At 30.7% G+C, this 25,990-nt stretch overlaps 1 protein-coding gene across 2 annotated transcripts in view; it reads left to right on the top strand.

Annotated features, from left to right (window-relative positions):
- LOC129615860 (lachesin) overlaps positions 1-24,579 on the top strand; it is a 103,470-nt gene extending 78,891 nt beyond the window's left edge. For both annotated transcript variants that reach the window (XM_055531263.1, XM_055531254.1), the window contains exons 8-12: positions 426-560; positions 3,889-4,038; positions 7,152-7,247; positions 16,162-16,278; positions 23,239-24,579. In XM_055531263.1, the coding sequence (XP_055387238.1) occupies positions 426-560; positions 3,889-4,038; positions 7,152-7,247; positions 16,162-16,278; positions 23,239-23,441 (701 nt within the window). In that variant the 3' untranslated portion in view covers positions 23,442-24,579. The remainder of the gene's footprint in view (positions 1-425; positions 561-3,888; positions 4,039-7,151; positions 7,248-16,161; positions 16,279-23,238) is intronic.
- The last annotated feature ends 1,411 nt before the right edge of the window (positions 24,580-25,990 follow it).

Raw genomic sequence — 25,990 nt, 5'->3', positions numbered from 1 at the left:
AACTAAAATTGATGCAACATAAGGTAATAAGCCAAAAACAAATTTGAGGCCAATTCATAAAGCTTAAATAAATTTTCTTTTAAATACACCAAAACTACTACAATTCCTCCAAATTATTACAAAATGGGACTTGTACAAACAAATTAAAAGTTATTGCAGTTGTTATGTACTGTTAATCCGTAACCAAAATAAACTCAAAGTACTTTTATTTAAAGATACCTTATAATTAAGATTTTCTTTTCGTTTTATTTAATGTTTTTCGGAGTTTTATTCAATTTTTCTCTTATACTTATCGCACACAATTTTCTTCATTGTCTGCATTAATTTTATCCATTAATATTATTTTGTTTTTACTATTTTTTTTTTTTGGTTTTTTAATCTAATTTTTATTTATATATATATATATATTTTTTGCACAAATATAGTTCCACCAATGATTACAATACCAAATCAATTAGTTGGAGCTGCTATCGGACAAACAATAATATTAGAATGTCAATCGGAAGCATTTCCCAAATCAATAAATTATTGGATGAAAAATGATACAATTATTGTTCCAGGTAAGTTTTTTCAAATTGAATTTAATTAAAATAATTTATAAGATTCTAGTTAGCTATTATTTGAACCCATCCTGAAAATAAATCGGAAAATTATCAAAACTTGATAATTAATAATCCAAAAAGGTTGTGTCATATTATAAAGAAAAATTAAAGAAAGGTCAAGAACGCACTCGTAAACAAAAATATAGAAAGATATATAGCAGAACATTTTCAGCAATTCAGCTATAGTAAGAAGTTCCCCTTATGGCAGCGGAACCATAAGCCACGGGGGATTGTAAAATTTAGCCCCGGGGGATCCATGTGGAACTGAGAACAGAGGTAGAAGAGGCAAGATCGTGGTTATGGAGAGTTCATTATGGACTAAGGCAGAACAATATAGCGAAATGATACAAATGGATGGAGACCAAGTACAAATACTCAAGGGTCTACTTACCAGATATCGCCGAATCGGTAGTCACATGAGAGGTTGTACCTGAAAGGCAAGGGCACTAGAGGAGATACTCGATGAACCTTCTTGATGAATGTGGAACGTTGATCCACAACAGAAGGAAGTCTCTAGATTTTTGTTTTGATAGGTCTCAAGGGAGCACATAAGGCGTTATAGGTGAAAAGAGGGCGCAATATATCCGCCTCTTGGGTCGCGGTGCATTATTATATCCACCTTTTGGGTCGCGGCAAATTAATAATATAAATAAGTTTTTGTAAACTATGCAAGTATTACTTTTAATTATGCAAATACTGATAGTACAACAACTAACGCAACCGAATTATTCCAAAGATTACCCTTGAAATTACAACAAAATGTAAAGTATAGGTACACATGTACTTATTTCATTCATACATACTAAAAACTCATATTCTGTATCACAAACAATCACTTTGACATAATATATAAATGGATAATAGCATGCGATTCGGTCCACCAATAATTAACAAACAAAAACAAAACAAAAACACCAAATTTTATATCTATGAGCGTAAATACACCATGGGACCCTTTTTTTCCAAGAGATTAAAATTTATTCTGTTATAAACGCTTGTGTATTGCAAAGAAAAAATGTGAAAATAAATTAAAGCACAATAAAAGGATCTGATCCTTTATATTACGTGTCAATATTATACGAGTATACCTCTTATATTAACATTACATTTAAATGTCCTTTATCTTTACTATTGTACACAATAAATTTTATTTAAAAATCGAAAAAAAGTGAATGAAACAAAATGAAAATTAAGTAAAAATTAAAATAGGAAAATTGTCAAAAAAAAAAAATAAATAAATAAAAGAATAAAATATTCATTTTGGTAACCGAAAACTCAAAAGCAATTCATTTTAATCGAATAAGAAGATAATAATATAGAAAAAAGGACGAAAAGTAAAAGGATAATAGAAAAATGACAAAGTTTCAATTCTGAATTATTTTAATTTTTGTGTTTTTTTTATTTTTTTTTTTAAACTTCGAAATTTTACCATTATTTTTTACTTTTTTTTCAACGTCCTTTTAGTATAAAATCCTTATTATCCAATGTGCTCAAAGTTGTAAAGCGAAAAGAACTACATGTACATATATTCAATTTGTATTCTCTACAAAGGACAAATTTTTATAATATCTTCTGCAATGTTTTTTTTTTGTTTTTTTGTGAGCGATGCATGAAGAAATTCTGATCATAGGAACTTTGAGGTACTTGTCATTGGAAAATTGGTACTGCACTAGAAATAAATGCGTTTAATTGAAAGCCATTAAAGTGTTAGAAATCAATTTGAAATTGGAGAAGTTCGAAAGGTATCAACAATTACAATAATTATAAACTAAAACATTTTTTTCATTCTTCTTTTACTCCCTTTGGGAGCATATCCACTCTACCATACTTTTTTGTTTGCTAGTAGTCTTACTTATGCCCATTTTTTACCACTATCCTTGATCTTTTTTTCTTTTGTTCTTCGCCATGTTGCTCGCGGTTTTCCCACCATCCATTTTCCTTATGGGTTCCATTCTAGGGCTTGTCGGGTAATTGCTTCTGGTGGCTTTTCGTTAGCTAGTGCCCACGGTCAGAGTTACTAATTCTTCTAAACCAGAAAATCTTACATATAACGCGTAAACGCCTATTGATGAATACCTGGCCCTTGTTGATGTTTTCCTGGTTTGAGTGTCAGGTTTCTATACCATATAGAAGAACTGCTTTGATGCAAGAATTGAAGAATCCTATTTCTGGGCTCTTGCCAGGGGTAATGACCTCCATGTTGCTCAAATTCTCCCGAAAGCCAATCTACCCAATCTAATTTTATTATATATGTTCTCTTCAGTCCCTCCACTCGTATACTACTAAGCTAGCTGAATCTATAACATCCTCAATTGGATTTCTGTTAATCTTGAACTGCTCACTATTTTTGCTGTTAATTCTAAGTGACTTTGTCTTTACTACGTTAACTTGTAGTCTAACTACTCCGCCTTCTTTATTTAAAAGATCTATTTTTTCCTGCATGTCATTGTATAATTTCACAAACAGAGTGACATCGTTTGCGTATTCAAGGCTTTTCAGCTGACCATTTATTCCTAACCCTGTTCTTTTGGATACTGTTGAGTCCTATTTTATTATTTCATCCAAGACTACGTTGAATAACCTTGTCTAACGCCCATTCTTTTGTATATGGGCTGATTTAATTTTCCATTGCGAACAGTCCTGGACTCGTAAACTAAACTTCTTTACACTTGTCTGCTTGAATTTCTTTAATTCGATATTAGTTATGTGACAAGTAAAGAGCGATTATTATTTTAAAAGTTTAAGACAAATTAGTAAGAATTTTCAAATCACTACATAAAACTCTTATTCACTCATGAATTGAGCCTGAATTTTTATTTAATAAAGTTTCCTTATCAAAAGCAGAATAAGATTTCCTTTGTAACATCAAATCACGCACTAGGACATTAATTTAACCGCACCAAGAATCAATATTTCTCCTGAATTTCATTTTAAAAACTGGCATTATAACTGGAATGTGAAAATAATCATATTCCATTGCAATTGCATCTCATATTCGTATAATATTTTGGTTTATTATGCTATGGTTGGTACGGGAATATTTAAAGAAAATTCATATAAGGATAATATAAAAGGATTTAAAAGCAATTTTTTCATATTAAAAGTACACGTGAATAAAATTTTCTTTTTTTCGGAATTTTTTTTTTTTTTTTTTTGTAAATTTTAAATATTTCTTTCTTTTTTTTTTTGTTTTTTTTTTTTTCTTGTGTTCCTTTTGTATTATTTAAAAATTTTATTTCGAATTCTATAATAAAAAGGATTGTACTTAAAATTATTATTTTTGCAGGTGAACGTTTTCAACCGGATCTAATCGATAAAATATATAAGGTAACAATGAGATTAACAATTAAGGATGTTCGTTTTAGTGATTTTGGAACGTATAAATGTTTAGCTAAAAATTCATTGGGTGAAACAGATGGTGCCATCAAATTATATCGTAAGAATTCATTAAAATTTGGATTTAAATAAAAAATAAAATAAAATAAAATTACCTATATAGTACGTTATAAGTAAAGATTGTTTAAACTAAATACGATTAAATTTTGTTCTAATTTGAAATGAAAATGTCATGAAAATATTTTCTATTTTAACAATGCTATAATCCTTGAATAGATTCAACTATCCCTTTAGTATTAAGTATGTAAAAAGATTATTATATTCAAAAAAAAAACATTAAAATTAAATGAGAAACTCTGAAAATTGCAATTCTCTATGCAATTACTAATATTGTTTCATATCTATGCAAATTAGTTAAAGAAGGTTTGCATTCTAATTTAAATTTTTTTCACATTTTATTACTATTGTAAGTTATGAACAGAACATGGAATGTAAAGCTTCTCTAAAACTTAGAGATTCTTTTCTGGTATAAATGATACAAGCAAATAGGTTTAATTTAAAAATTAAAGAAATTTATAACTTAAGTTAGCAAATATATTATTGAAATTACTCCTGTGCACATACTTTAATCCAATTATTATCAGGAGTAATAAAGAAGAACCGTTTGCTTAAAATACACTAATTAAAAATAACAATCGTCAGATATGTGATTTTTATATTCAAAGTAAATTATTCACATTTTTAATTCTAAACCAAACCATATATATTAATTTTAAATTCCAAAGGCAGCGTTCAGAAAACCTTAAAAGTTAGCGACTCTAACAGTTCTTCTTTCATTTCCTTAACAGTTAAACATTCATCCAAAACAGATTTTATTTTCAAATACTCTCTAAATCTGTGCTCTTATACCATTGAAGATTGCATTTACATGCAAATAATTATCGTCAGTTGAAAATTGGAGAATTGAAATTCCTGAAATTAAACTCAGTTTGTTTTTTTAATGATTGAAAGAATTAAACCTTTATCAAAACAATTGAAATTGTCTGTAGTCAGAACAATTTATATTAAATTTATTCATAATTATTTCATTAATAATTAAAATATAAGAAGAATAATTAAATAAATTTTCTGTTTATATGCAAATGTATACCAACACCTACATATGAATATGTATGTGTATATTCATGCATATTAAATACATTTATGTTAATTTATTTATGAAAATACACGTATTATTTACATTTTAACTAATATAATCAATATAAAATTTTAATTAGGCGCATAAAAATACTACCTAATTACATAATTATAGTAACATGATATAATATTTTTATAAAATTATAATGATAATTATTATTAATAATTAGATAATAATAAAAATAAAGTTAAGTCGAACCAGTGGTTCGTAAACTGACCCTTTTCCCTTCAACAAGCAAAAATACTGCTTTTAAAACCATTCTACTACATTAATTTACTTTCATTCAAATAAGAAAATTTTTCCAAAAGATTGCATACATTTAGGAGGAAACAAAGAAAATAATTGAAAGAGATGTTAACATAATGCTCGAATACAAGGGTTAATTGTATCTATTAAAAAAAATAATCACAATTTTTGATGTCATGGCATTTACCGTTAATATCAAACATTCAAAAAAAGCCATTTTTCCTTTTTAATACTCAATTATGCTGTGCTGCGAAAGAAATCAATCGCAACTTTTTTCACAAAAAAAATAATGCTTTTCTAAAATATTAGGAATAAAAATTGCTATTTATGACTTAAAATATTAAATATAAAATTTAAATTTATCTAAAAAATTTTTAATAAATAAACTTTAATTACTGATTTAATTCCTTAATGTCATAAATATCATATTATAATCTAGTGTAGGAGTATTTATTCCTCCGATATAGTCGCAAGAAACGGACAGTAACATAAGTAATTCATAAATATATCAAAAAAAATATCAAAGGTCTTCCATATAGACACAAGATCCCTTAACAATAAATTTCTCAAATTTATTTTCAAAAAAATTAATTTTAAATTCCCAGTTATTCCATATATGAATTACAAGAATATTAAATAATATTCAATAATGTAGCAAAAAAAAAAACACTTTATTGCAATTATTAAAATATTAAAAATTTAAAATTTAATTTAATATTTTCTCAATTTTCTTCAATTTATATACCAAAATAATGGAATTAAAATAACAAATTTTATTATATAAATCCAATATGAATATTGAATTCAAATAATAATAATTATTGTTTGTTTAATTTTTTTTTTTCGTAAATGTATAGTTCGACAATTTGCATATTATTTTGCATATTGTTCAATAATATTGAAAGAGAACATAAACAATAATAATATTGTACGTATATACTATGTATATATACAGACAGTGCTGGATCTACCATATATGCAAAATAAGCATTTGAAAAGGGCAGTGGAAAATAGGGACGCCATTGAAAACATAAAAGTACGTGTTTTCCAAACATTTCTTTACAGTCGAAATAACTTTGATCACATTGTATCTATAATGTTAAAAGTTCAATTTAAAGATTTAACTTTTCCACTAGTCTCGCACTCAGACGTCGAATAAGTCAGAACCGGGCCTGTACATAGATAGTTAGTTGAATATTTTCGTACATAATTATATAAGAACAAATTTTACTTGCAATTTTAAATTTTGAAAAATTTATTAAAGTATTCGAAAGAATATAAAAATTTTCAATTTTTCCACCACAATGAAGTTTAAATATTTATTTTCGAAATCGAGAGTAGAGTAGGCAGACAGATACAAAGCACCACAGAACATAAAAGAAAGAGTAGGCAAATGACTTGAAATCGATTATTAAATTCCACTTAAAACTCTTCATTTTACTCGCCGTGTTTAAGCTTTCCAAACTGTAATATCGAAAAATTATGTAGCTTTCTATTTATTGTATTTTAATCCGGAAATGAAAATAAGCACAAATTTTAAGTTTAATGGGAATTCTTAAATAATTTGCTACTTCAACAATATGACAAAAGTTTTAGAGGTTTTTTTATATTGGCAGTAACTACAGTAATCTGCTTACGCGCCTCTCTTAAAAATACTAAAAAATTTCTTTAAATGTGAGAGAAAATTCAATCAAGAGAATTTTTATTCTAAATTTTAAAATTTTATTTATTATTTGGTTTTTTCAATTTTTTTCTTTTATAAATTCCAGATATACCACAAAAAACAACAACTACAACAACTTCGACAACAACAGTTGCAATGGATAAAATAAAAGTTATATTGGAAAAATTACCAAATAGAAAAGGTAAGGGTGCCTACATACAAAGTATTTTAGAAAAAAAAAACAAACTAGAGAAACACCATAACAAAAATAACACAATTCATAAAAAAATATTTTTTTGTTTTTGTTTTTCTTAAAGGACCTTAATAAAACATTAAAACTGTTAACATTGAACAATGAAAATTTCCATGTATATATGTTGCGTACAGCCGCCCCTATTGTACACGATATGTTTGCTTTACAGTATAGAAGTAATAATAATATATAAAATGTTAATGTCTGCATTATTTTATTAAATACACAACAATGATGGTCACATTGGATCTGCTTTATGAATTTGTTATGTGTTTAACCCCGCATTATTTCAACCGATCTACAAAATATGAAAGTATAATGTATATACGAGTAGCTACGTATATATTTTTCTTTTTGCAAGTCATTCTATGTTTTTCCTATTCTTTTTGTATTCCCACATTATATATGAGTATAAATTTCTATATTTTAAAACTTTTGTTATAAGATCGTCGGTCTTAAATGCATGAATGCATTATAAATAAACATGACATAAATAATTATGACCTTTAAAAAGTAATATATGACCTTAAAATATTGTTTATAACAATGTGTATATAACAATTTTGAAAAAAAAAAAGTATAATAATATAGAACGATGAATATAATATTTTTTACCGTTTATTATCCTGTTTTGTTTTTCCTATTACGTATTTTTTAAAATGTTGTTGTGAAAGGAAACTTTTCTCTTATATGTGATAGTGAATAGTTTTTAAAGAAAGGGTTCAGATTACAGCTACAGATATATTACAGTTTTTATTTGTTAAAATTTTGTTATTCTTACTATATTGCATATTTTAAGGCGATATTTTATATTCATATAATGGGTTCCAGTGGCTATTAGACAGCATTGCTTTAAAAAAAAAATCATGTTTAAATTTCAATTTTTTTTTTGCTTCTGAATTTTAAACTTGTTGTAGATTGTATTTTCTTCCTTTCTGGTCTTTTATTATTGTTGTATAAAATTCTTTTATCCTTCTTTTTTTATGCCAACCTTTTTTTTTTATAAAGTTTTAGTTCGCGTTTTCTAAATTAATCAAGATTATTTATTTTGCTTATTCTTTAGTATTTAAATTTTTCTTGTTAATTTGCTAAAAAATTATTGTTCATTCGCTAGACATGCAATTTCTAAATTCTTTAATATTTTGCATTCTTCCTCGAAGTTGTGTTAAATGTTAATTGAAATATTGAATATTTGAAGTAATCAACTGTTGCCAATCGTTATACTGTCGGTTTACTCTAAACAATCGTACAGAAATTTGATATTTTAGTTGAATTTACGAAAAATAGAACAAGAGAGTGGGAGCCATATAGTACTCACTCAATAAGTTCCAAGACACAATAGTGAGACTGTTAACATTTTGAAAAAAAAATTCCTTCATCTCTCCTTTAATTATTTTTACTAATTACTGAAAAATCATTATTAAACTATTTCTTAAATTGAATATTCCAGAAATTAAACTCTTAAACCTCTTTGATGAAAAACTTGCTCTAATTTCACTGAAAATATGATTTCTCATATAGTAGAGAGACAACACTTGAGATTTAGACACAAAAACAAAATTCGTAAAATTCCCTGCAGAAAATGAAAACAATTATGAAATTTCAAATATCACACAGTGAATTCTCATTTAAGAAAAAATTGCATATATTGAGGCGTTTCCCAAATAACATTTAAACAAAGTAAATATAAATTATAAATTATTGGCAATTTCAAAAAGATTATTAAAAAAAAGCAAATAAGTTACTGTTATTGCGTAAACGGTGAAACTGTTATTTTTGTTACTTTATGTCTTGAACACATGATTGTTTTAAAGAAACCAGTGAGAATATAAAAGCGCTGGAAGGATAGAGAGGAAGAAAGAGGGTAATATAATAATAGCACGAACAGTGCGGTAGTGATAAAATCGGTATAAGTGAAAAAAATAGATTTATGGAAGGAGAAAGGAAGAGAGAGAGAAAAATTTTATGTTTTTTATGCTAGTCTTGTTTTATTTTTTTTTTGTATTCTTACATAAAAGTAGATTATTACTTTTAATACTCGGAATATTTCGATTTTACGGTATTTTTTCATATTTTTGCTTATGTTGTTTCTAGGATATTTAGAATTTTTTTTCCACTATTAAGTGTTACGAATACTAAAGAATTATTCAATAAGTACAAAATATTGTATAGTACTATCATTGTTTTTGTCCTAGAAATATGCAATTTTTTATGAAATTGTTAGGTTAACAATATTTATTCATTCTTTTGCTTATTACTTCTCTTTTGTGTCTGCTTATTACTACTCGGGTCTGTCTTTTTCTATCCGCCTGTTTAACCATTTATTCTGGAATATACTACATTAAAATCCCACAAATTCTTATAACAAACATGAGGATACGCGCATGGAGTGCGAATCGGCAAATAGATCGGCCATTCGGATTCTACAAACTGATAATTAATGCCAATAAATGTATGTATCAAGTTTCTAAAGTTCCAAGTTTTGAATTTCTGCTTAATTTAATTGAAAAACTCATTACATGAAACCTAATATTATATACTGTGGTATTGTATGCTCTATACATTTTGTATATATATACACACGAGTTATGTAATTTACGTATGCGTCTATGTACGTAAAATGTTTGAAAAGTTTTAAATTTTCAAAAACCGGAAAAATTAAAAATAAAAAATGTTATGGAATGGAAAATACATGAATGGAAAATGTGTAAAAAGTAAAAAACAATAAAAGAGGGAAGAGGGATTGTTTTTTTTCTTCTTGTTCTTGCTCGAAAAAGGAGTAAAAAAATTTATTACAAGGATATTATTAAATTTTTTTTGTACTCCTTATTTTTTGTTTATAGTTTTTCATTACGATTTGTTTGCTTTTGTTGTAAAAAAACGAAACAGTTTTGTGGAAAATTAATTAAAATGTTAAGCATACAAGCAATATTATGTATGAAATTTAAGGACTCTAAGTTGTTGCACTTTGTAATCATTTTCATTTTTTATTTTTTTGCAGGAAATTTAGTAATATTACTTCCTTTTTTAGCACTTTTCCAAAAATTTTTTGAAAAAAAGTGCTTATTAGTTTCACTCTGTCCGTCCGTCCGTCCGTCCGTCCGTCCGTCCGTCCGTCCGTCCGTCCGTCTGTCCGTCCGTCCGTCCGTCCGTCCGTCCGTGTGTCTGTTTACAAAACTTCTACATTCTTAAAGATAGAAAGCTGAAATTTAATACGTACATAGATCTTTACTAGAAACTTATTTTCGTAGAACAAAATTTTTACCTATCTCCCCCCCTCTAGAAGTTATACCCCCCCAAAGCACTAAAAATGGCCTATTTTAACTATTTGTTGCAACGAAACCATAAGCATTTTTGAAATTTTGCAAACGCAGAAGGGCAGTGACTTGCTTCCCCTACCGCGGTATACTATAGTTAAACTTTAGAAAAACAAAATGGCCGTTCAAATTTACCGTTATCTAAAGTCCTTTTTTTCCAAATTTTTCATGTCGTTTTTCTTCTAGACCCCAGCCTGTAGAAGCTTGAAATTTTAGGAGCTTTTAGACATTAATAAGTAGTTCATTTCGTTAGAAGAAAATTTTTTTCCATCTCCACCCCCTCTCAAGTTATGGCCTCTTGAAATTTGTGAAATATGCATTTTTGACACCTTATATTTCTGAAACCGCAAGTTTTTTCAAATTTCTATAAACGCAAAAAGTTAACAGTAAATTCCATGAAATTAAAAAATATAATTATTTTTCTTAACTCACACAATTAACCCTTAAAATCGAGCATTATGTTAACCCCTGTTTATATTAAATTTTGCTTTATTTCAAAGACTGCATAAATGGTTCATCCTAAATATATGCAATCCTAGAAATAGTTTCGTTTATAAATGAAAATAATTTTAATAGTGTGGTGGATATACATGGACTGTTTTTAAAAGCAGTATTTTCACTTGTTTAAGGGAAAAGTGCTACAATACAAACCATTGGTTTGACCCAACTTTATTTCTGTTCAAAAGCGTTTTTATTAAAAGTGATCCACGATTAAAAATGTTAAAATCAAATTTCATTTGTAATTTCAGTGTCAAAACAAATTTTATCAAGCTTATTTTAAAAGTAGATGACACGGCAATTGGAGATCAACTTGTTTTGCGTTCTTAGACAAAATTGGATTCCTGTAATGCGAACGAGCTCGCGAGATATAGTACCAACCTCGGCATTATACGAGAGTATTCACAAGACGCCATTCTTGAAACTACCATCGCACAAAGGATCTAATATTTCCGCGGGGAGGGAATATCGATGCATAAACAGGGGTTTTGACGGGTCATTGTTACCCTCTCACCCTTCGGGGGCGGCTTCAAGCTAACCTAGCCTATTGTTAAAGTACATGTGTCAAGGAGGAATAAATCGTGACAACTCGACAAGCTAGTTAAATTTTCCAATGGCTCATGAAACTGCTACGATATCATATACCAGCCCTATACTCCTTCTACGGGTGAGGTAGGATTGTGGATTGTAGGTTCTAAGGGAACCGAGTGGGACAGGAGTAACCTCCCAAGCCACCGCAGCCATCTCTGACTTATTGTAGCCCCCCCACTCTCCCGTCTATAATATCTCCTTCCCAATCCCAAAGCCGGAGTTATCCCTAAGGGAGTTGGACAACAGTTCCCGAACACTTAGTGACCCATGTCCAAGACAATTGCGGCGCCGAAGAGCCAGTGCCGGACAGTCGTAGAGAATATGCACGGCGGTCTCATCGCCACCCCCACAAAATCTGCACAGGGGGGAGCCCGACTCCCCAGCCTATGCAGGTGGTATTTTACTGGGCAGTGCCCCGTGAAGAAATTCGCAATAGTGGGAACCCGGCTCCTGCTCATCCCCAGCAACTCTGCGGTGAATCCGCTGGAGCACGCCGAAAAAAACACTTTCGTATGACGGCACCCTTTCGTGTCCCGCCAGTGACGGCCGCATTCCGCCGAGAGCAGGCAGGCAAGCCTGGCCCCCACGGCGGAAGAAGGTAGACCGCAGAAAAGCAGCGGCTGCGCAAAGTCATCGGCAACTTCGTTGCCCGCATGGCCACTATGGCGCGGCACCCAAATGAGCATCACTCTGTTCTCCGATGCCAACTCCATAAGTGCAGCAAGGCAGCTCCAGACCAGCTTGGATGTAACCTGAGTTGAACGAAGCGCCAGCAGCGCAGACCTGCTGTCTGAGAACACATAGATGTTGCGGTTTTTATACCCCCTTTCCAAATTGATTCTCAGACAGATCTCTATTGCATGTATTTCGGCCTGGAACACTGTGCAATATGGGTCAAGGGTTGCATATACACGTGTGTCCGGGCGGCGCCCGAACCCACACCCGACTCCGTTTTGGACCCGTCCGTACACCACACGCTCGAACCCGACCTAAGTACCAGACCACCCCGATCCCACGTCCATCAATCGTGAAACAGAACCCTGTACTTGTGGTCGAAGTTGTACCGTGGCAGACAGGTATCCGACATGGTTATTCTTAGAATCGGATCGCTCTCAATGAAGTCTCTGTGAGTTTTGTGGCCAACTTTAGCCCTGCCCCGTCCTCGCCAGAGAGAAGTCGATAAGTCACTAGCCGAGGGCGGCAATCCGATCATCACCTTCAATGCAGCGGTGGGAGCAGTCCGCATTGCCCCGGTCACTCCCAAGCAGGCCAGCCTCTGTAGCTTTTCCAGCTTGGCCCGCACACCCGTCTGCTGAGCTTTACGGCACCATACAATCGACGCATAGGTGACGATGGGCCTAGCAAGGGCCGTATATAGCAACAATGCTATTCTGGGACTAATTCCCCAGGTCCCCCCGATGAAGATCCTACACGTCCACAAGGCCGCCGTAGCCCTCCCGATAACTCTATCTATATGGGTATTCCAAGAGAGACGATCATCCAGGGTTACCCTCAGATACTTCACCTCCCTCGAGTAACTAATACGTTCACCAAACAGAATCGGGCTCGTTAATCTATCCCTGCTTCTGCGTCTGGTGAAGGCGACTAAAGTGCTCTTGCTTGGATTTATATTTAACTCAACGCCTTTGCACCACCTTTCCACAACACGTAAATTTTGCTGTAGAAGATCAGAAATAGTGCTCTCAAATTTTCCTCGCACGACGAAAGCTACATCGGCGGCATATCCCCAGACACGCGCCACGGAGCTCCTGAGAGCAGCGATTAGATCATCCACTACAAGGGACCACAGGAAGGGCGAAAGAACCCCGCCCTGCGGACATCCTTTTGCAGCGGAGATGAAGAGTATATCGTCAGCTATGAGTACTTAATAATTCTATCCTGTAACATCCGATTAACCCATCTGCTAGTCGTCGCATCAATCCCTCGTTTGTGCATCGACTCACAGATTACATGATATGGGGTGTTGTCAAAAGCTCCCTCTATATCAAGGAAGCAGCCAACTGCCACACCCCGCAGCTCCAATGAGTTTTCGAGGACTCCCACCAGACTCTGCAGAGCGAGTACAGTAGACCTTCCCGACCGATAGGCGTACAGAGATTCATGCAAGGGATTGCTTCCCAGTGCATCGTCCCGTATAAATCTATCAATCAGTTTTTCAATTGCTTTCAATAGAAAAGAAGTAAGGCTGATTGGACGGAAAGACCTTGGGTGGTTGTTTGGTCGCTTACCCACCTTCGGAATATACGTCACTTTAGCCACCCTCCATGCCTGAGGGATGTAACCCCACGCATAGCTGGCACGAAAAATTTCCAACTGTGCTCTAGCGATATGTTGGAAACCCCTTTGCAAAAATGCAGGATATATCTCGTCATCACCTGGAAATTTGAAGGGCCTGAAAGAGAAAACAGCCCATCTAATCCTGCCCATCGTGAAGACTAGACGGGATCGTTGCCAGTCATCCCTCCTGGGCCAGGATTCCCTCGATTCAATGACCGCATTTGAGTGATTCCGAAGAATCTTCGAGTCAGAAAAGTGCGTTGATGTCATAAGCTCCAACGTCTGCTATCCGTTCTCAGTCATGGAGCCATCAGGACGTTCCATTAGGCCCAACCCGCTAGCATACTTTTTGGAAAGCACCCTGTGAAGACGCGCACTGCTGGAGAGTTCATCAATGCAGAACGCCCTCCACGAGATCTTCTTCGCTTTCCTAATTTCGTTATTGTATTTTGTGAGTGAGTCTTTATACTCTTCCCACGAACCGGACGCCTTGACCTTATTGAATAGCTTTCTGGTCTCTGGTCTAAGCCTTGAAAGCTCTTCATTCCACCACGGGTACTTCCTATTGCTCCGCCTCGACTTAGCGCGGCAGCTCCCGTGGTAGGCGGGTGAGGTAGGAAAAACAAAACAGAATTGTGAGAGCTAACCTAAAAGATGAGACTTCCAAGCAATAGATTTGGCACGTTCCATAAGTCTGAAAGAATAGAATTTCTATACATAGATACAGGCTTGTGAACCAAAACTCGGCAAATTAAACAGAATATGTTTTGCTGTGCCTTCCTTTCCTCGGTAAAATCTACGTAAACAATTAGTTCTAATTTGTGGGCATAAATCCACAGACATAAAATGAAATTTTAATGAAATTTTTCAATTCTTCAGTACATCTTTTATTCTAATTAAATAAGATTATTTTATTAATAGCACTTTAATATGTAAATTAAAAATGAAAATCAAATATATTTGAATTATTTAGTATTTATTAGAGAAAAACTATTCCAACCTTTAATGGTCCAACCTTACTTTTTTCAAACATTATTCACGTCATTTGTGACGCATACCAGAAAAATAATTTTTATTTATATATGAAAATTCAATATTGCTTTTCAGTGAAAAATTGTGCTGGCTTTGAGCACAAAAAAAATTATAATCAAATAACTGTTTACTTTTAAAAAACATCATAAATCTAAATTTTTTCGTTGAATTTTCGTCCCCGACCACAACTCCCATAACTCCTCTATCCCCACCATACCTCCTTCTCTGCTTCTAAATAATATTTATTTTTATACAAATTTTTTTTTTTACTTTACATCGAATTCATATAAAAATGCATTTTTTCATTACGATCGAAGCACTCCTAAGGAAGTAATAAATTTTTTTTAACTCTTACACATTCAAATCGCATCTCCGGAAAGTTATTTATAAATTTCAATTGGAAAATATATTTATTATGTGTAATTTATTTATTTATAGTTTGCTTATTCCTTTAAATTCGACGGACTTTTTGGTTGATTTCTCATGAATAGCATCAATTTTCTTTTTTTAAGAAAAATATTTATGGTACAAAGATGTAAATATTACCACGATGCAAGAGAAATTTAAAACATTTTTGTCGCTTTACAAAATTAGTAACCAGTTCGTGAATATAGTTAATAATAACGTGTTCTAGCCTCATAATGTTAGACTTGGAATTATTCATTACATTGTGAAAGCTCCGAGATCTGAAATCAAAAATTAAAATGTCTTCGGTGAATTACACTAGCAATACATATCAAGATTCAACCTAACACTAAAATGAAAATCATTCAAATTTATTGCTTTTGCTTCATCCTACAACTATTTCTTCAATAAAATATTTTTAAAATCTACAACAAAATCGTGGTTCACGGTAGGGATCACTAGAAACTGGAAGTCTCTTAAAGTACAAAAATACTTAACTTCATTTTGTATTACTTATCGATTGACCCCTTATTCATCACAACCCCTGTACGATATTTTAATGTCTTTATTTAAATTTCTATGTTCCCATTATTCTTTTGTATATACGAACTTGGCGTATAAACAGTTTTCTCTTTTCATCATCTTAAGTTTTTCTATATATTTTCATTTTCAACTCTAGATTTTATATATATATATATATACAATTTTACTTTCTTCTACAGAAATCAATAATCGTTCTCAGAGGATGCGGTTAACTGATTCACATAATAGTACAACAAAAAATAACATTTATGCTACATCAAGCCACTGGAATTTACAGGATGCGATACGAGATAAAAGTAAGTTTTGCCGTTTATTTTATAAAAATTTTCTTTTTTGTTTATTTTTCTTTTCTCTTTGTTGTTTTTGTTTTCTTTGCTTGTCTTTAAAAATTATTCCTTTTTTTTTTGTGTATTGAAAGTTCTTGAAAATGTATGCATCAGCTAAATAAAAAGTACAGGGGTGTATTCAGCCTGAACATCCGCTAGTATCATTTAGTACAAATGAAGGTTGTCTGGACCAATGCACGTTACAATAAACTTGCAAGCACAAGTCTGGTCTCACTCTTATATGACGAAGCAAACTTAACACAGCTTAATATACTAAAATTCGTTGAACTGGTTAAGTATGCCGATTTCTAGCTCTTCCGAAATCTCCCAAATTTCATTCTTGTTTGATCTTAACTCTATTTTCGATGTCCTCATCTGTCCCCCTTCCCTCTATACCAACAAGTTTGTTGAAATTAGTAATATCCTTTGTCGAATACACAAGAGGCTCCAGTCGAATACAAAGCTGTCTATGATGCGCAGTGACTTTGTTTTTGCTTGGTGGATCTTACTACCCACCATTTCGGCCTTTTCGCCAAATTTAGGCAGTTTTGTGCTAGTGTGAACAGACTAGATAGCCCGGATGTAGAGGCAATTCATGAGAAACTGCTGCATACCTCGGCACGTGCTTTCGATTAAAGTTTTTTAATATCAACCCTTCGATTACACCCCTGATTAATTGAATATACATTATGAAAAATATGTCCTGTTTATACTTTCTCTTCATTTTTATTTATGATTCCTCTTCTTGTTAACAAACTATTAAAATGAAAAGCAATGGTAATATTGTATTAAGAACAAAAATATAATACAGCAAAATTTATTTGAAGATAAAAATAATTTTCTATTTTATATTTTTCGAAAATGCAATCGATATTTTCATATTTTTCTTAGAAATTGTTGGTGATGAGGAAACAAGCTCTTCTTTAAACTTGATATTCTTTGCTTTTAATTTTTTCATTATGAGTTTATATAACTATGTGTGTATGTATATGTGGAGAATATAATATATTTGTACGTAGAGCAAATACATTAGAACACATGTATGTACTCTTATATTTAATTTATAATTTTCTTTACTTGAAAGAACTTCTATTTTATTACTAAATTTTCAAAAGTTTCAATTTTGTCTTGGAAAACTTTTTTTTTTAATAAATACCCTTTAATATGAGCTAAGATAAATTACTATTAATAGATTTTAATAATCACTTAATTTCTATAAAATTTAAAATTGATATTTGAGGAATTTTTATAAGTTCAGTGTACAGTTTCAATAAGAGCGGCATAGTATTAAAATTGAGTGATAAGTTAAGATCATTTGTCTATTATAATAGTTCGGGAGTGTCTGTAATTAGAGTTACTTCGTACTAGTCCTGCGAATATTATTAACGAAATCGCTACGCATGAGTTTTATTTGAAAAAATACCGAATTAAAATTTATGGTCAGTTTCGTTTCATAAAGCTGAAATATTTTAATAATCTACCTTGTCTATAGGATACGAATCCTGTTTTTATATATTCAATAAGAATGGGGAAAGTATTAGCACAGAAATTGGGTATTTTCAAAGAATTCAAGATTTGTATATTAACTTTATACATTTCTGCCTTAAACTTGGGTAAATATGGTATCGAGTCCCAAATGTCCATACACGAATACTTCGGACAATTTTCTTTTATTATGTCTTTATTATAGATAAAGTCACATATCCTTCCCCTGATTAAGGATAACAAAATAACATCAAATAGAGTACAAACAAATTATTGTTTTAGAATAAAAGAATACATGAAGCAATGAACAATTTTTTGTTTATTTTTTATTACAGCATGAATAGCTTTATGGCATGTGGAAGTTTTAAATAATAGATTATAGTAAGGGTTGTGTTGTAAATATAACATTAAATTTTTTTCTTTTTTAAGACGAAATATAAAAACTCAATTTCTGCTTGTGAAATATTGAAATAATGTATAGAAGCACTTCTAAATTTAATATTGTTTAAGGATCATAAAATAAAACTTTTCTTTATTCTTGGTAATTACATAAAAATAAAATTTTTTTTTGAAAAAAAAAAGGCAAAGAATCTTCATCTTCAATATTTTAACATTGCTATTAATCACTACGCCAAAATAAACTGAACATGAAAAAGTGTTTACTATTCAAACAAATAAACTTTTTATAACAATAATTATGTACAAAAAAATATTGACTAAATGGTCTGACTCATGAAATTTTTAGCTATTAAATATGCTTTATTCATAACTATAATATGCCATCTTGATACCATAGAAAAGATTTGGTAGAAAAGACTCCCAATTTGAATTCATTGTTGATTTATGAACGGGTTATTCCGTTATAAAATACTATCAGTTAGTTGGTTAGATGAAACATTCAGTATTGTATTAAAGAGAAAACAGTACCAAGGCGGAGAAAGGTGAAACACAAGTTACAATCAGTGACGAAAAGCATCATATGATTAAATTGGACGAGGTAAGAAAAGGAAGAGCAAAATCACTGGATTTTCACAACACTGCGCAACATAAAATCATACTTTCTAAGGTTCATTCCTTCCTTATCCATCAGACGATAATCAACATCAGTAAGTTAATGAGGAAATTGAAAGCTTTCAATAAACTTTCACAATTAAAGGGAACTTTGTTCACCGAAATTTGGTCAAAAACCATTTATAAACTATTTGAAAATGAGGGGAGTTGATTGACTGTTACAGTCCCAATAAATGTGGAGAAGTTCACAAACGAGAACGATAAATGTGTAGAAGCAACAAATAAGGAAACAGAAAGCGGATGACAAAATTATTGGCAAAAAACTATGATCAAGTTAATTCCGTTTTCTACTTTCCTTTTTATAGTCATAGATAAAAATTTTTTCTTTTAGTTATTTTGTCCAATATGCGTTCCTGGACAAAAATTAATTTATTAATGGAAAATCTTAACGAATCTTCAACGCCTGTAATAATGTTTATGTAAATTATTCACAGAATATTGAAAATTTGATGGAATTATTTCGAAATAGAAATTTCCTTACTCTCATTCTCCTTATTGTATCAAAATCTTTAATCTAATCTCTATAATGTCAATTTGAAAACAACTCCATGTCCATATACTGTTGTGTTTATTCAATTGAATTTTAATACGGATACCTGAATACTTAAGAATAACTGTACTTACATACAGGTACATGAAAAATCATTTTCCTTTTTAATACAAATTCAATACAATTTAATTACCAAAGGTACTTTACTTATTACTGCATTAAGTGCTTCATTAAATTAATGTAACAATGTCAAAGAGATTGCATTGCCTAAAGACTCTTGGATAATAGATTGGGGGGAAAATCATTTTCTTAAATCATTTCATTGGTAAATAATTGAAATAGTGTACAAAGCCTTTATACATTTGCATTTAAAAATTAACATTGAATCTCTCTTGTATATGTCTTGTATAGATTCCTCATATTGTATAACAAAATTCAACATTTCATTTATGAGCGCCTACTTACAGTAACCAATAATGTTCTTAATACTGAAAATAATGTAATTTTAATGTCTATTGAAAAATTTAAACAAAATCTGATTTAAAAAAGAAGAGAAAAAAAAATAAATTAATATTGTAAAACTTTAAGTCTACCCATTTGGATTTCTCATACAGCATGACAATGCAGCAAACGAAGAACGAGAAAAAAAAGATGAAAGTCTCATCACCAGAAGAATCATAAAATGCTGGTTTATATTTTTTTTTATTGTACTGCCTTCAGCTCAATATTAGAATGTCTGTCACTGTACTTTTAACAAAAATATTCAGTAAAAGTTTTGAACTCAAAATATTTTGTGTATCTGTCCGTGATTGCGATATGTACGTATGCATATTTGTATATGGAAAATTGAAACATTTGGAAACAAGAAAAGTAGTAATGATTTATCAACGAGATTAAAAACTTTTCGCTTTTTTTCTTTTAATTTTTCTTGTTTTGTTTTCTTTTGAAACACACAATAGAGGCTCTACAAATGATGGAAAATGTCATCGTTTTATATTAAATACAAATGTTACTGTAAAAATCCGAAATTCAATTTGATAATGGCATGATTGCACGGTCAAGAGTAAGTGTGGATTAAAGATTTCTTTTAGCTCGAGATTATAGCTTTTTTTTTGAACAATGAAAAAAAACACCTAGTTTTTAAGGTTGTAAGGTTTTCAAGGTTGAGACTTAGTTTATCAATTTCATTTTATGCCATCAGAAAACCTTATTTAGATTCCCCAAGAAAACTTTAAAATTATGACTTTAGGATTCGCCGAATTGAACCATGGATTTTTTTTGGATTACAGACAAAAATATCCAAGATTCCAAAATTGTGAAAAATCTAATGATCTTCAAACCGATTTCGATTTAACCTCTAAAATTTCTGGTATTGCATATTCCATAACTTAGGAACTTATAATCTTAGAACATTCACTTATTTTAAAACTCTTGCGAAGCATTATAATTTTAATATAAAATCTGAGAACTTGGGTGCCAATTTTGAGTTATAGGTGTAAAATGTAAATATGAATACAAAAAACAAATTTAAAATCAAAGATCGAATTATACAATGTCCAGAGCAAAGTTTATTAAAAAAAATACAAGAAAATTTTCATGATTTAAACAACTATGGGATACTAGTCTGACAAATGTCAAATACTCAACTCTACATATTTGTAATAATTTCCTCTGGTATTGGGTGGCCAAAATAATACAATGTTGCCCTCGGAGATATATCGGCAAGTCGCCCTCGGAGATTTATCGGAATGTTTCTCTGCTTACCCTGATACCCATTCGGAGAAACTACTTCTCAATTTTTCAGTCTTCGAATTTACTCCCAGGTCTATGCCCTTCTTATTGATCGTCCTTACTTCAAAAAATAATGCTTTTTAGAAATTTTCAAGAATGAATGAGTAAAATTTAATATTGTACGTTAAAAAATTCCCAAAGCAATTTCAAAATTGAATTTTCCAAAAATTTTAGTCAACACTAGGCTTTGTAGGAAGATTCCATCTAAATCTTTGTATGTCAATCATTAAAACCATCCAAAAAATGCGAAGGGCAAATTCATAATACGCTCTAAAATTTCTTGCCGTGTGTACACTGTAATGAAAATTGCGTTCATTATATTGAGTATAGAAATGAAAAGCGCTATGCAAGCGAAAAGCAGTGGAAAAAATAAATTTGTCTTTTTTCTTTTTCTATTTTTCAATTTTCTTTTTCTATTTTTGTTTTTCTCGTTTTTCAATTTCCGATGACAAAATAGAAACTTTTACTTTTCAAAGTAGGACTTTTTGCCTTTTATATATATATGTATGTAGGAGTATATAGAATTTTTCTATACAAACAACATGTTATTATTCAAAATGTCATTTATTCTTACATATGAGGGAAAAGGACAAAAAATAAAAAAATTTTGACACTGCAAAAAGATAACAGAAGAACGAAAAAAACTTTAAAATCTTTTTTTGTTACTTTGAAAGTTTTGTCATATTTTTTAAGTCGGCTTTTTTTAGTTACCATCACTCCAATATCGTCATATACATACAAAACAAAAAAATTATGTACAAAATTGCATATCAGTATAGAAAATGCTTATCTCTACACTACAGGAGTCACACACAAAAAACTTATCCTTATAACATACAGAGCTACACAACCTTATACACTTATACAAATGTACCCGTACGTCATGTTTTATATTGTACGAACATGTTAGGATTATTTATACCGTAAAAAAAAATAAATTCTATGTTGATGTATTGGCAATTTAAATCTTTTAACTGTTCATATTATCACTGTGCTTTACATAGATAGATAGTAAGTTTTCAATTTAAATGATAACGAACTTTGACACAAAACAATTTATCAGGTTCATGTCGCAATGAAAGATTGTTAAAAAAAAGCAATTTTTTTTTTTCATATGTGTTTCATTCGCCAACAAAAATCACAAAAAAACAAATTTGAAAACCTAAATTTCCGATTTAGAAAATTTTTTTTCTATTTTTAATATGAAAAACTTTTTCATTTTATTCAAAATATTTAGGTCAGGCATATCATGTCATTTACGATCAAATTTTTATTATACTTCCATCGCCGCACTGAGATTTTGTCTTATAGTAATCCCTTTGAGAAAGTGTTAATGAATAATCAGTGTTTTCTTTAAAATTACGATTAAATTCAACAAATTTATTTGTCACATATTGAACGAAATTCATGCACAAATCAAAATCTATAAATCCTTTTCCAATTACAATTATAGATCCCCCAAACCCTTTGAACAAAACTCCTACACGTTCATAAGGCTGTGGTAGGTGATGGCTTTGTCTATATGAATATTTGAATCATCGATCAAATACTCATATAGACAAAGGCGATCATCCAGGGTTGTAGATTTTTCTAATAGATTTGTTCAATCTAAGCAACAGAGCACCGCAACCGCGTATAACAATTTATTGAGCGCAATTCTAAGTGGGAGGAGAAGCACTCACAGAACAATCTCAAATCCGCCAGTATTTCTCTTCTCCTATGAACGAGAATATCACACTCTCCCAAGTTTTACTGAAGTGTCTTCATAATTCAGGCTTTCCCCCAAATATATCTTTTCTTATGTCTTTGCAAGCAAAAAGTAATCTTTTGCTATTTTAAAAAAAAAAACAACAAATAAAAAATAGATCCCGTTACACTTTGTTACAATGAGTACTCAAATAAACAGCCTCGACAGCCACACCATATTCCATTTGATCTATGACATTTACATGTATATTGTAGTATAAATAATATACACCTGCCCAAACATACACATGACATTTAATAATTACCTACATTTTATGTACATGGACGTCCAATTTATTTCCAATTCAATTATATATAAAAATTCTCTCTCTTATTTGTATTTACAGATCCAGATAATAATAATCATCGAAGTGATTATCATCCATCAAAAAATTCAATACAACGGGAAGCAGATTCATTAACCGAAAATCAAAATAAATCAACGTCATCGGATTTAGTGAAAATTGATACAGGACAATTTATTATTATAAATTTATTAACAACACTAGGTACATTATATTTTGAAATTAATTATCATTTATTACTGTAGGATAATTTTTATATAATATTATATAAATAATAATTATAATAATAATTAAAATAAAAATAAAATTAAATCATAATTTAAAAAAATCACACACACACACAAGAAAAATATATTTATATAAAATTAAAAATTAATTAATAATGTATACTAGTGCATTATGTTAAAAAGGAATAAAAAAATTTATTGAAATTAATTATTAAATAATAATGACGTTTATTATAATGAAAAAAAATATTAGTTAAAATGTAAAAAAAATTTTTAATTAAACCATTAACGCCCTTATACCTTTTTTAAAGAAAATATTGTAAATTTTAATTTAATTTTCTAAAAATTATAGTTTTTAAAGAATTAAAATTGTATGGACTCATTATCATTGTCTTCTGATCCGAGGTCACAATATTAATTACGAATTAACAAATAAAAATCTGTTTGGTATCAGTTGTAGCTATCAATTGTTGAGTAGCCGCTGAGTAACAATCGCATGTAACAATCACTTTATCGTTCCAAATTTAATTACAGTTTTCGTTCTTGAATATGATTCTCTAAAAAATACTGAAATCATATTTCAATTATATGTTTCAGATTCAAACAATTTACACCTTTATGCTAAACATAATTTGTTTAACCACAACTTTAATTGTTTCTTAGCGCAAATCAGTTATTAAATTTATATACATACTATATAACAGTTGATTTTGAACAAACAATAATTTTTACTATTCTGGTTTTCTACTATAATATTCACAACCACAAACCTGTATAGGTACAGAATGTTTTTAAATATTTTTATCTCACACAGTGAAAAAACACATACCGACCCATTATATACCCATACTGTCCCTTAAAAGATAATATGGTGTGAAATGCATAGTTTTATAAATTTCCACAAAAAAGCAAAAACCAATTTTATTTCATTAATATTTCAAATGAAATTTATTATGATATTAGAATTTTGAACCAAAAAAAAAAAAAAATAAAAATTCCGACTTTTTTTTTAAGTTTTTTTTTATATTTTTTTAGTTTTTATAAAATCTAGATTATAAATAATTAAATATAATAAAAAAAATAAATTAAAAAAATATAAATATATTTTTGAATAATGAAAATAAAAGTTGTAAATATTAAAAATTAGAAAATATTGTGAAATAATGAACAAAAAACAAAAAGTAGAAAAAAATAAAAAAATAAATAAATACGATATGAGGTAAATACTAATTAATATTGCAAATAAAATCTATAATTACCAAAAAAAATATTAATAAGTTAAAAACTAAATTAAAAATTTGAGAGTAAAAAAAAATCATGCAAATTACATATGAGAGAGTAATCGATAAAATAAAAATTAAATATTTATTATCATAAAAATATAAAACAAAAAAAAACAAAAAAAAAATTAATTTTTAGATTTAGTATGTACTGAATTAAAAAAATATTTAGGAATTATAAGCATACTTTTAGGATGGATTTAAATTTTTTCTGTTTTTTTTTCTGTCTATAAAATTTGAATTTGACCGCGAATAATACACACACTTAAAGAATTTTTTTCTATATTACTGTTCCGATTAGAAACTTATATAGTGGTGAATTTCTAAAATTAAAATATTCACCTAAATGTAGTAATTAAATGAGTTTATTTAATCAATTCCAGTTATAATTCAACATTCTAGCTTTAAATAAAACTAAAGCAATTATGTGACATTTGCGGCGCCGAACAGCTATTGCCGGACAGTCGCAGAGAATGTGCATGGCGGTCTCATCACCGCCCCCAGAAAATCTGCACAGGGGGCAGCCAGACTTCCCCAGCCTATGCAGGTGGTACTTCACTGGGCAGTGCCCCGTGAAGAAATTCGCAATAGTGCGAACCTGGCTCCCGCTCATCCCCAGCAACTCTGCGGTGAATCTGCTGGAGCACGCTGAAAGAAACATCTTCGCATAACGGCACCCTTTCGTGTCCCGCCAGTGAAGACTGCATTCTGCCGCGAGCAGTCAGGCAAACCTGGCCCCAACGGCGGAAGAAGGGCCAATCGGCAATTTCGTTATCCGCATGGCCACTGTGGCCCGGCACCTAAATGAGTGTGACACTGTTCTCCGATGCCAATTCCACAAGGCAGCAAGGCAGCCCCAGACCAGCTTGGATGTAACCTGAGCTGAATGAAGCGCCGACAGTGCAGCCCTGGTGACCGAGAACACGATAGATGGTGCGGTTTTTATACCCCCTTTATAAATTGATTCTCAGAACAGGTCTCTATTGTATGTATTTCGGCTTGGAACACTGTGCAATACGGGTCAAGGGTTGCATATATACGCGTCTCCGGCTGACGCCGTATACACTCGAACCCACACCAGACTGCGTCTTGAACCCGTCTGCATACCACACGCTCGAACCCGACTCAAGTAGCGGGCCACCCCGATCCCATGTCCATCGATTGGACAACAGAACCCTGTACTTGCGTCGAAGTTGTACCGCGGCAGACAGGCATCCGACATGGTTATTCTTGAAATCGGATCGCTCTCAATGAAGTCTCTGTGAGTCCCGTGGGCCAACTTTAGCC

The sequence above is a fragment of the Condylostylus longicornis genome, unplaced genomic scaffold (genome assembly GCF_029603195.1).
Source record: "Condylostylus longicornis isolate FDR11 unplaced genomic scaffold, ASM2960319v2 ptg000005l, whole genome shotgun sequence".
Taxonomy (NCBI): Eukaryota; Metazoa; Arthropoda; class Insecta; order Diptera; family Dolichopodidae; genus Condylostylus; species Condylostylus longicornis.
The sequence above is the reverse complement of the archived record's forward strand: the minus strand, read 5'-3'. Positions and strand labels throughout refer to the sequence as shown.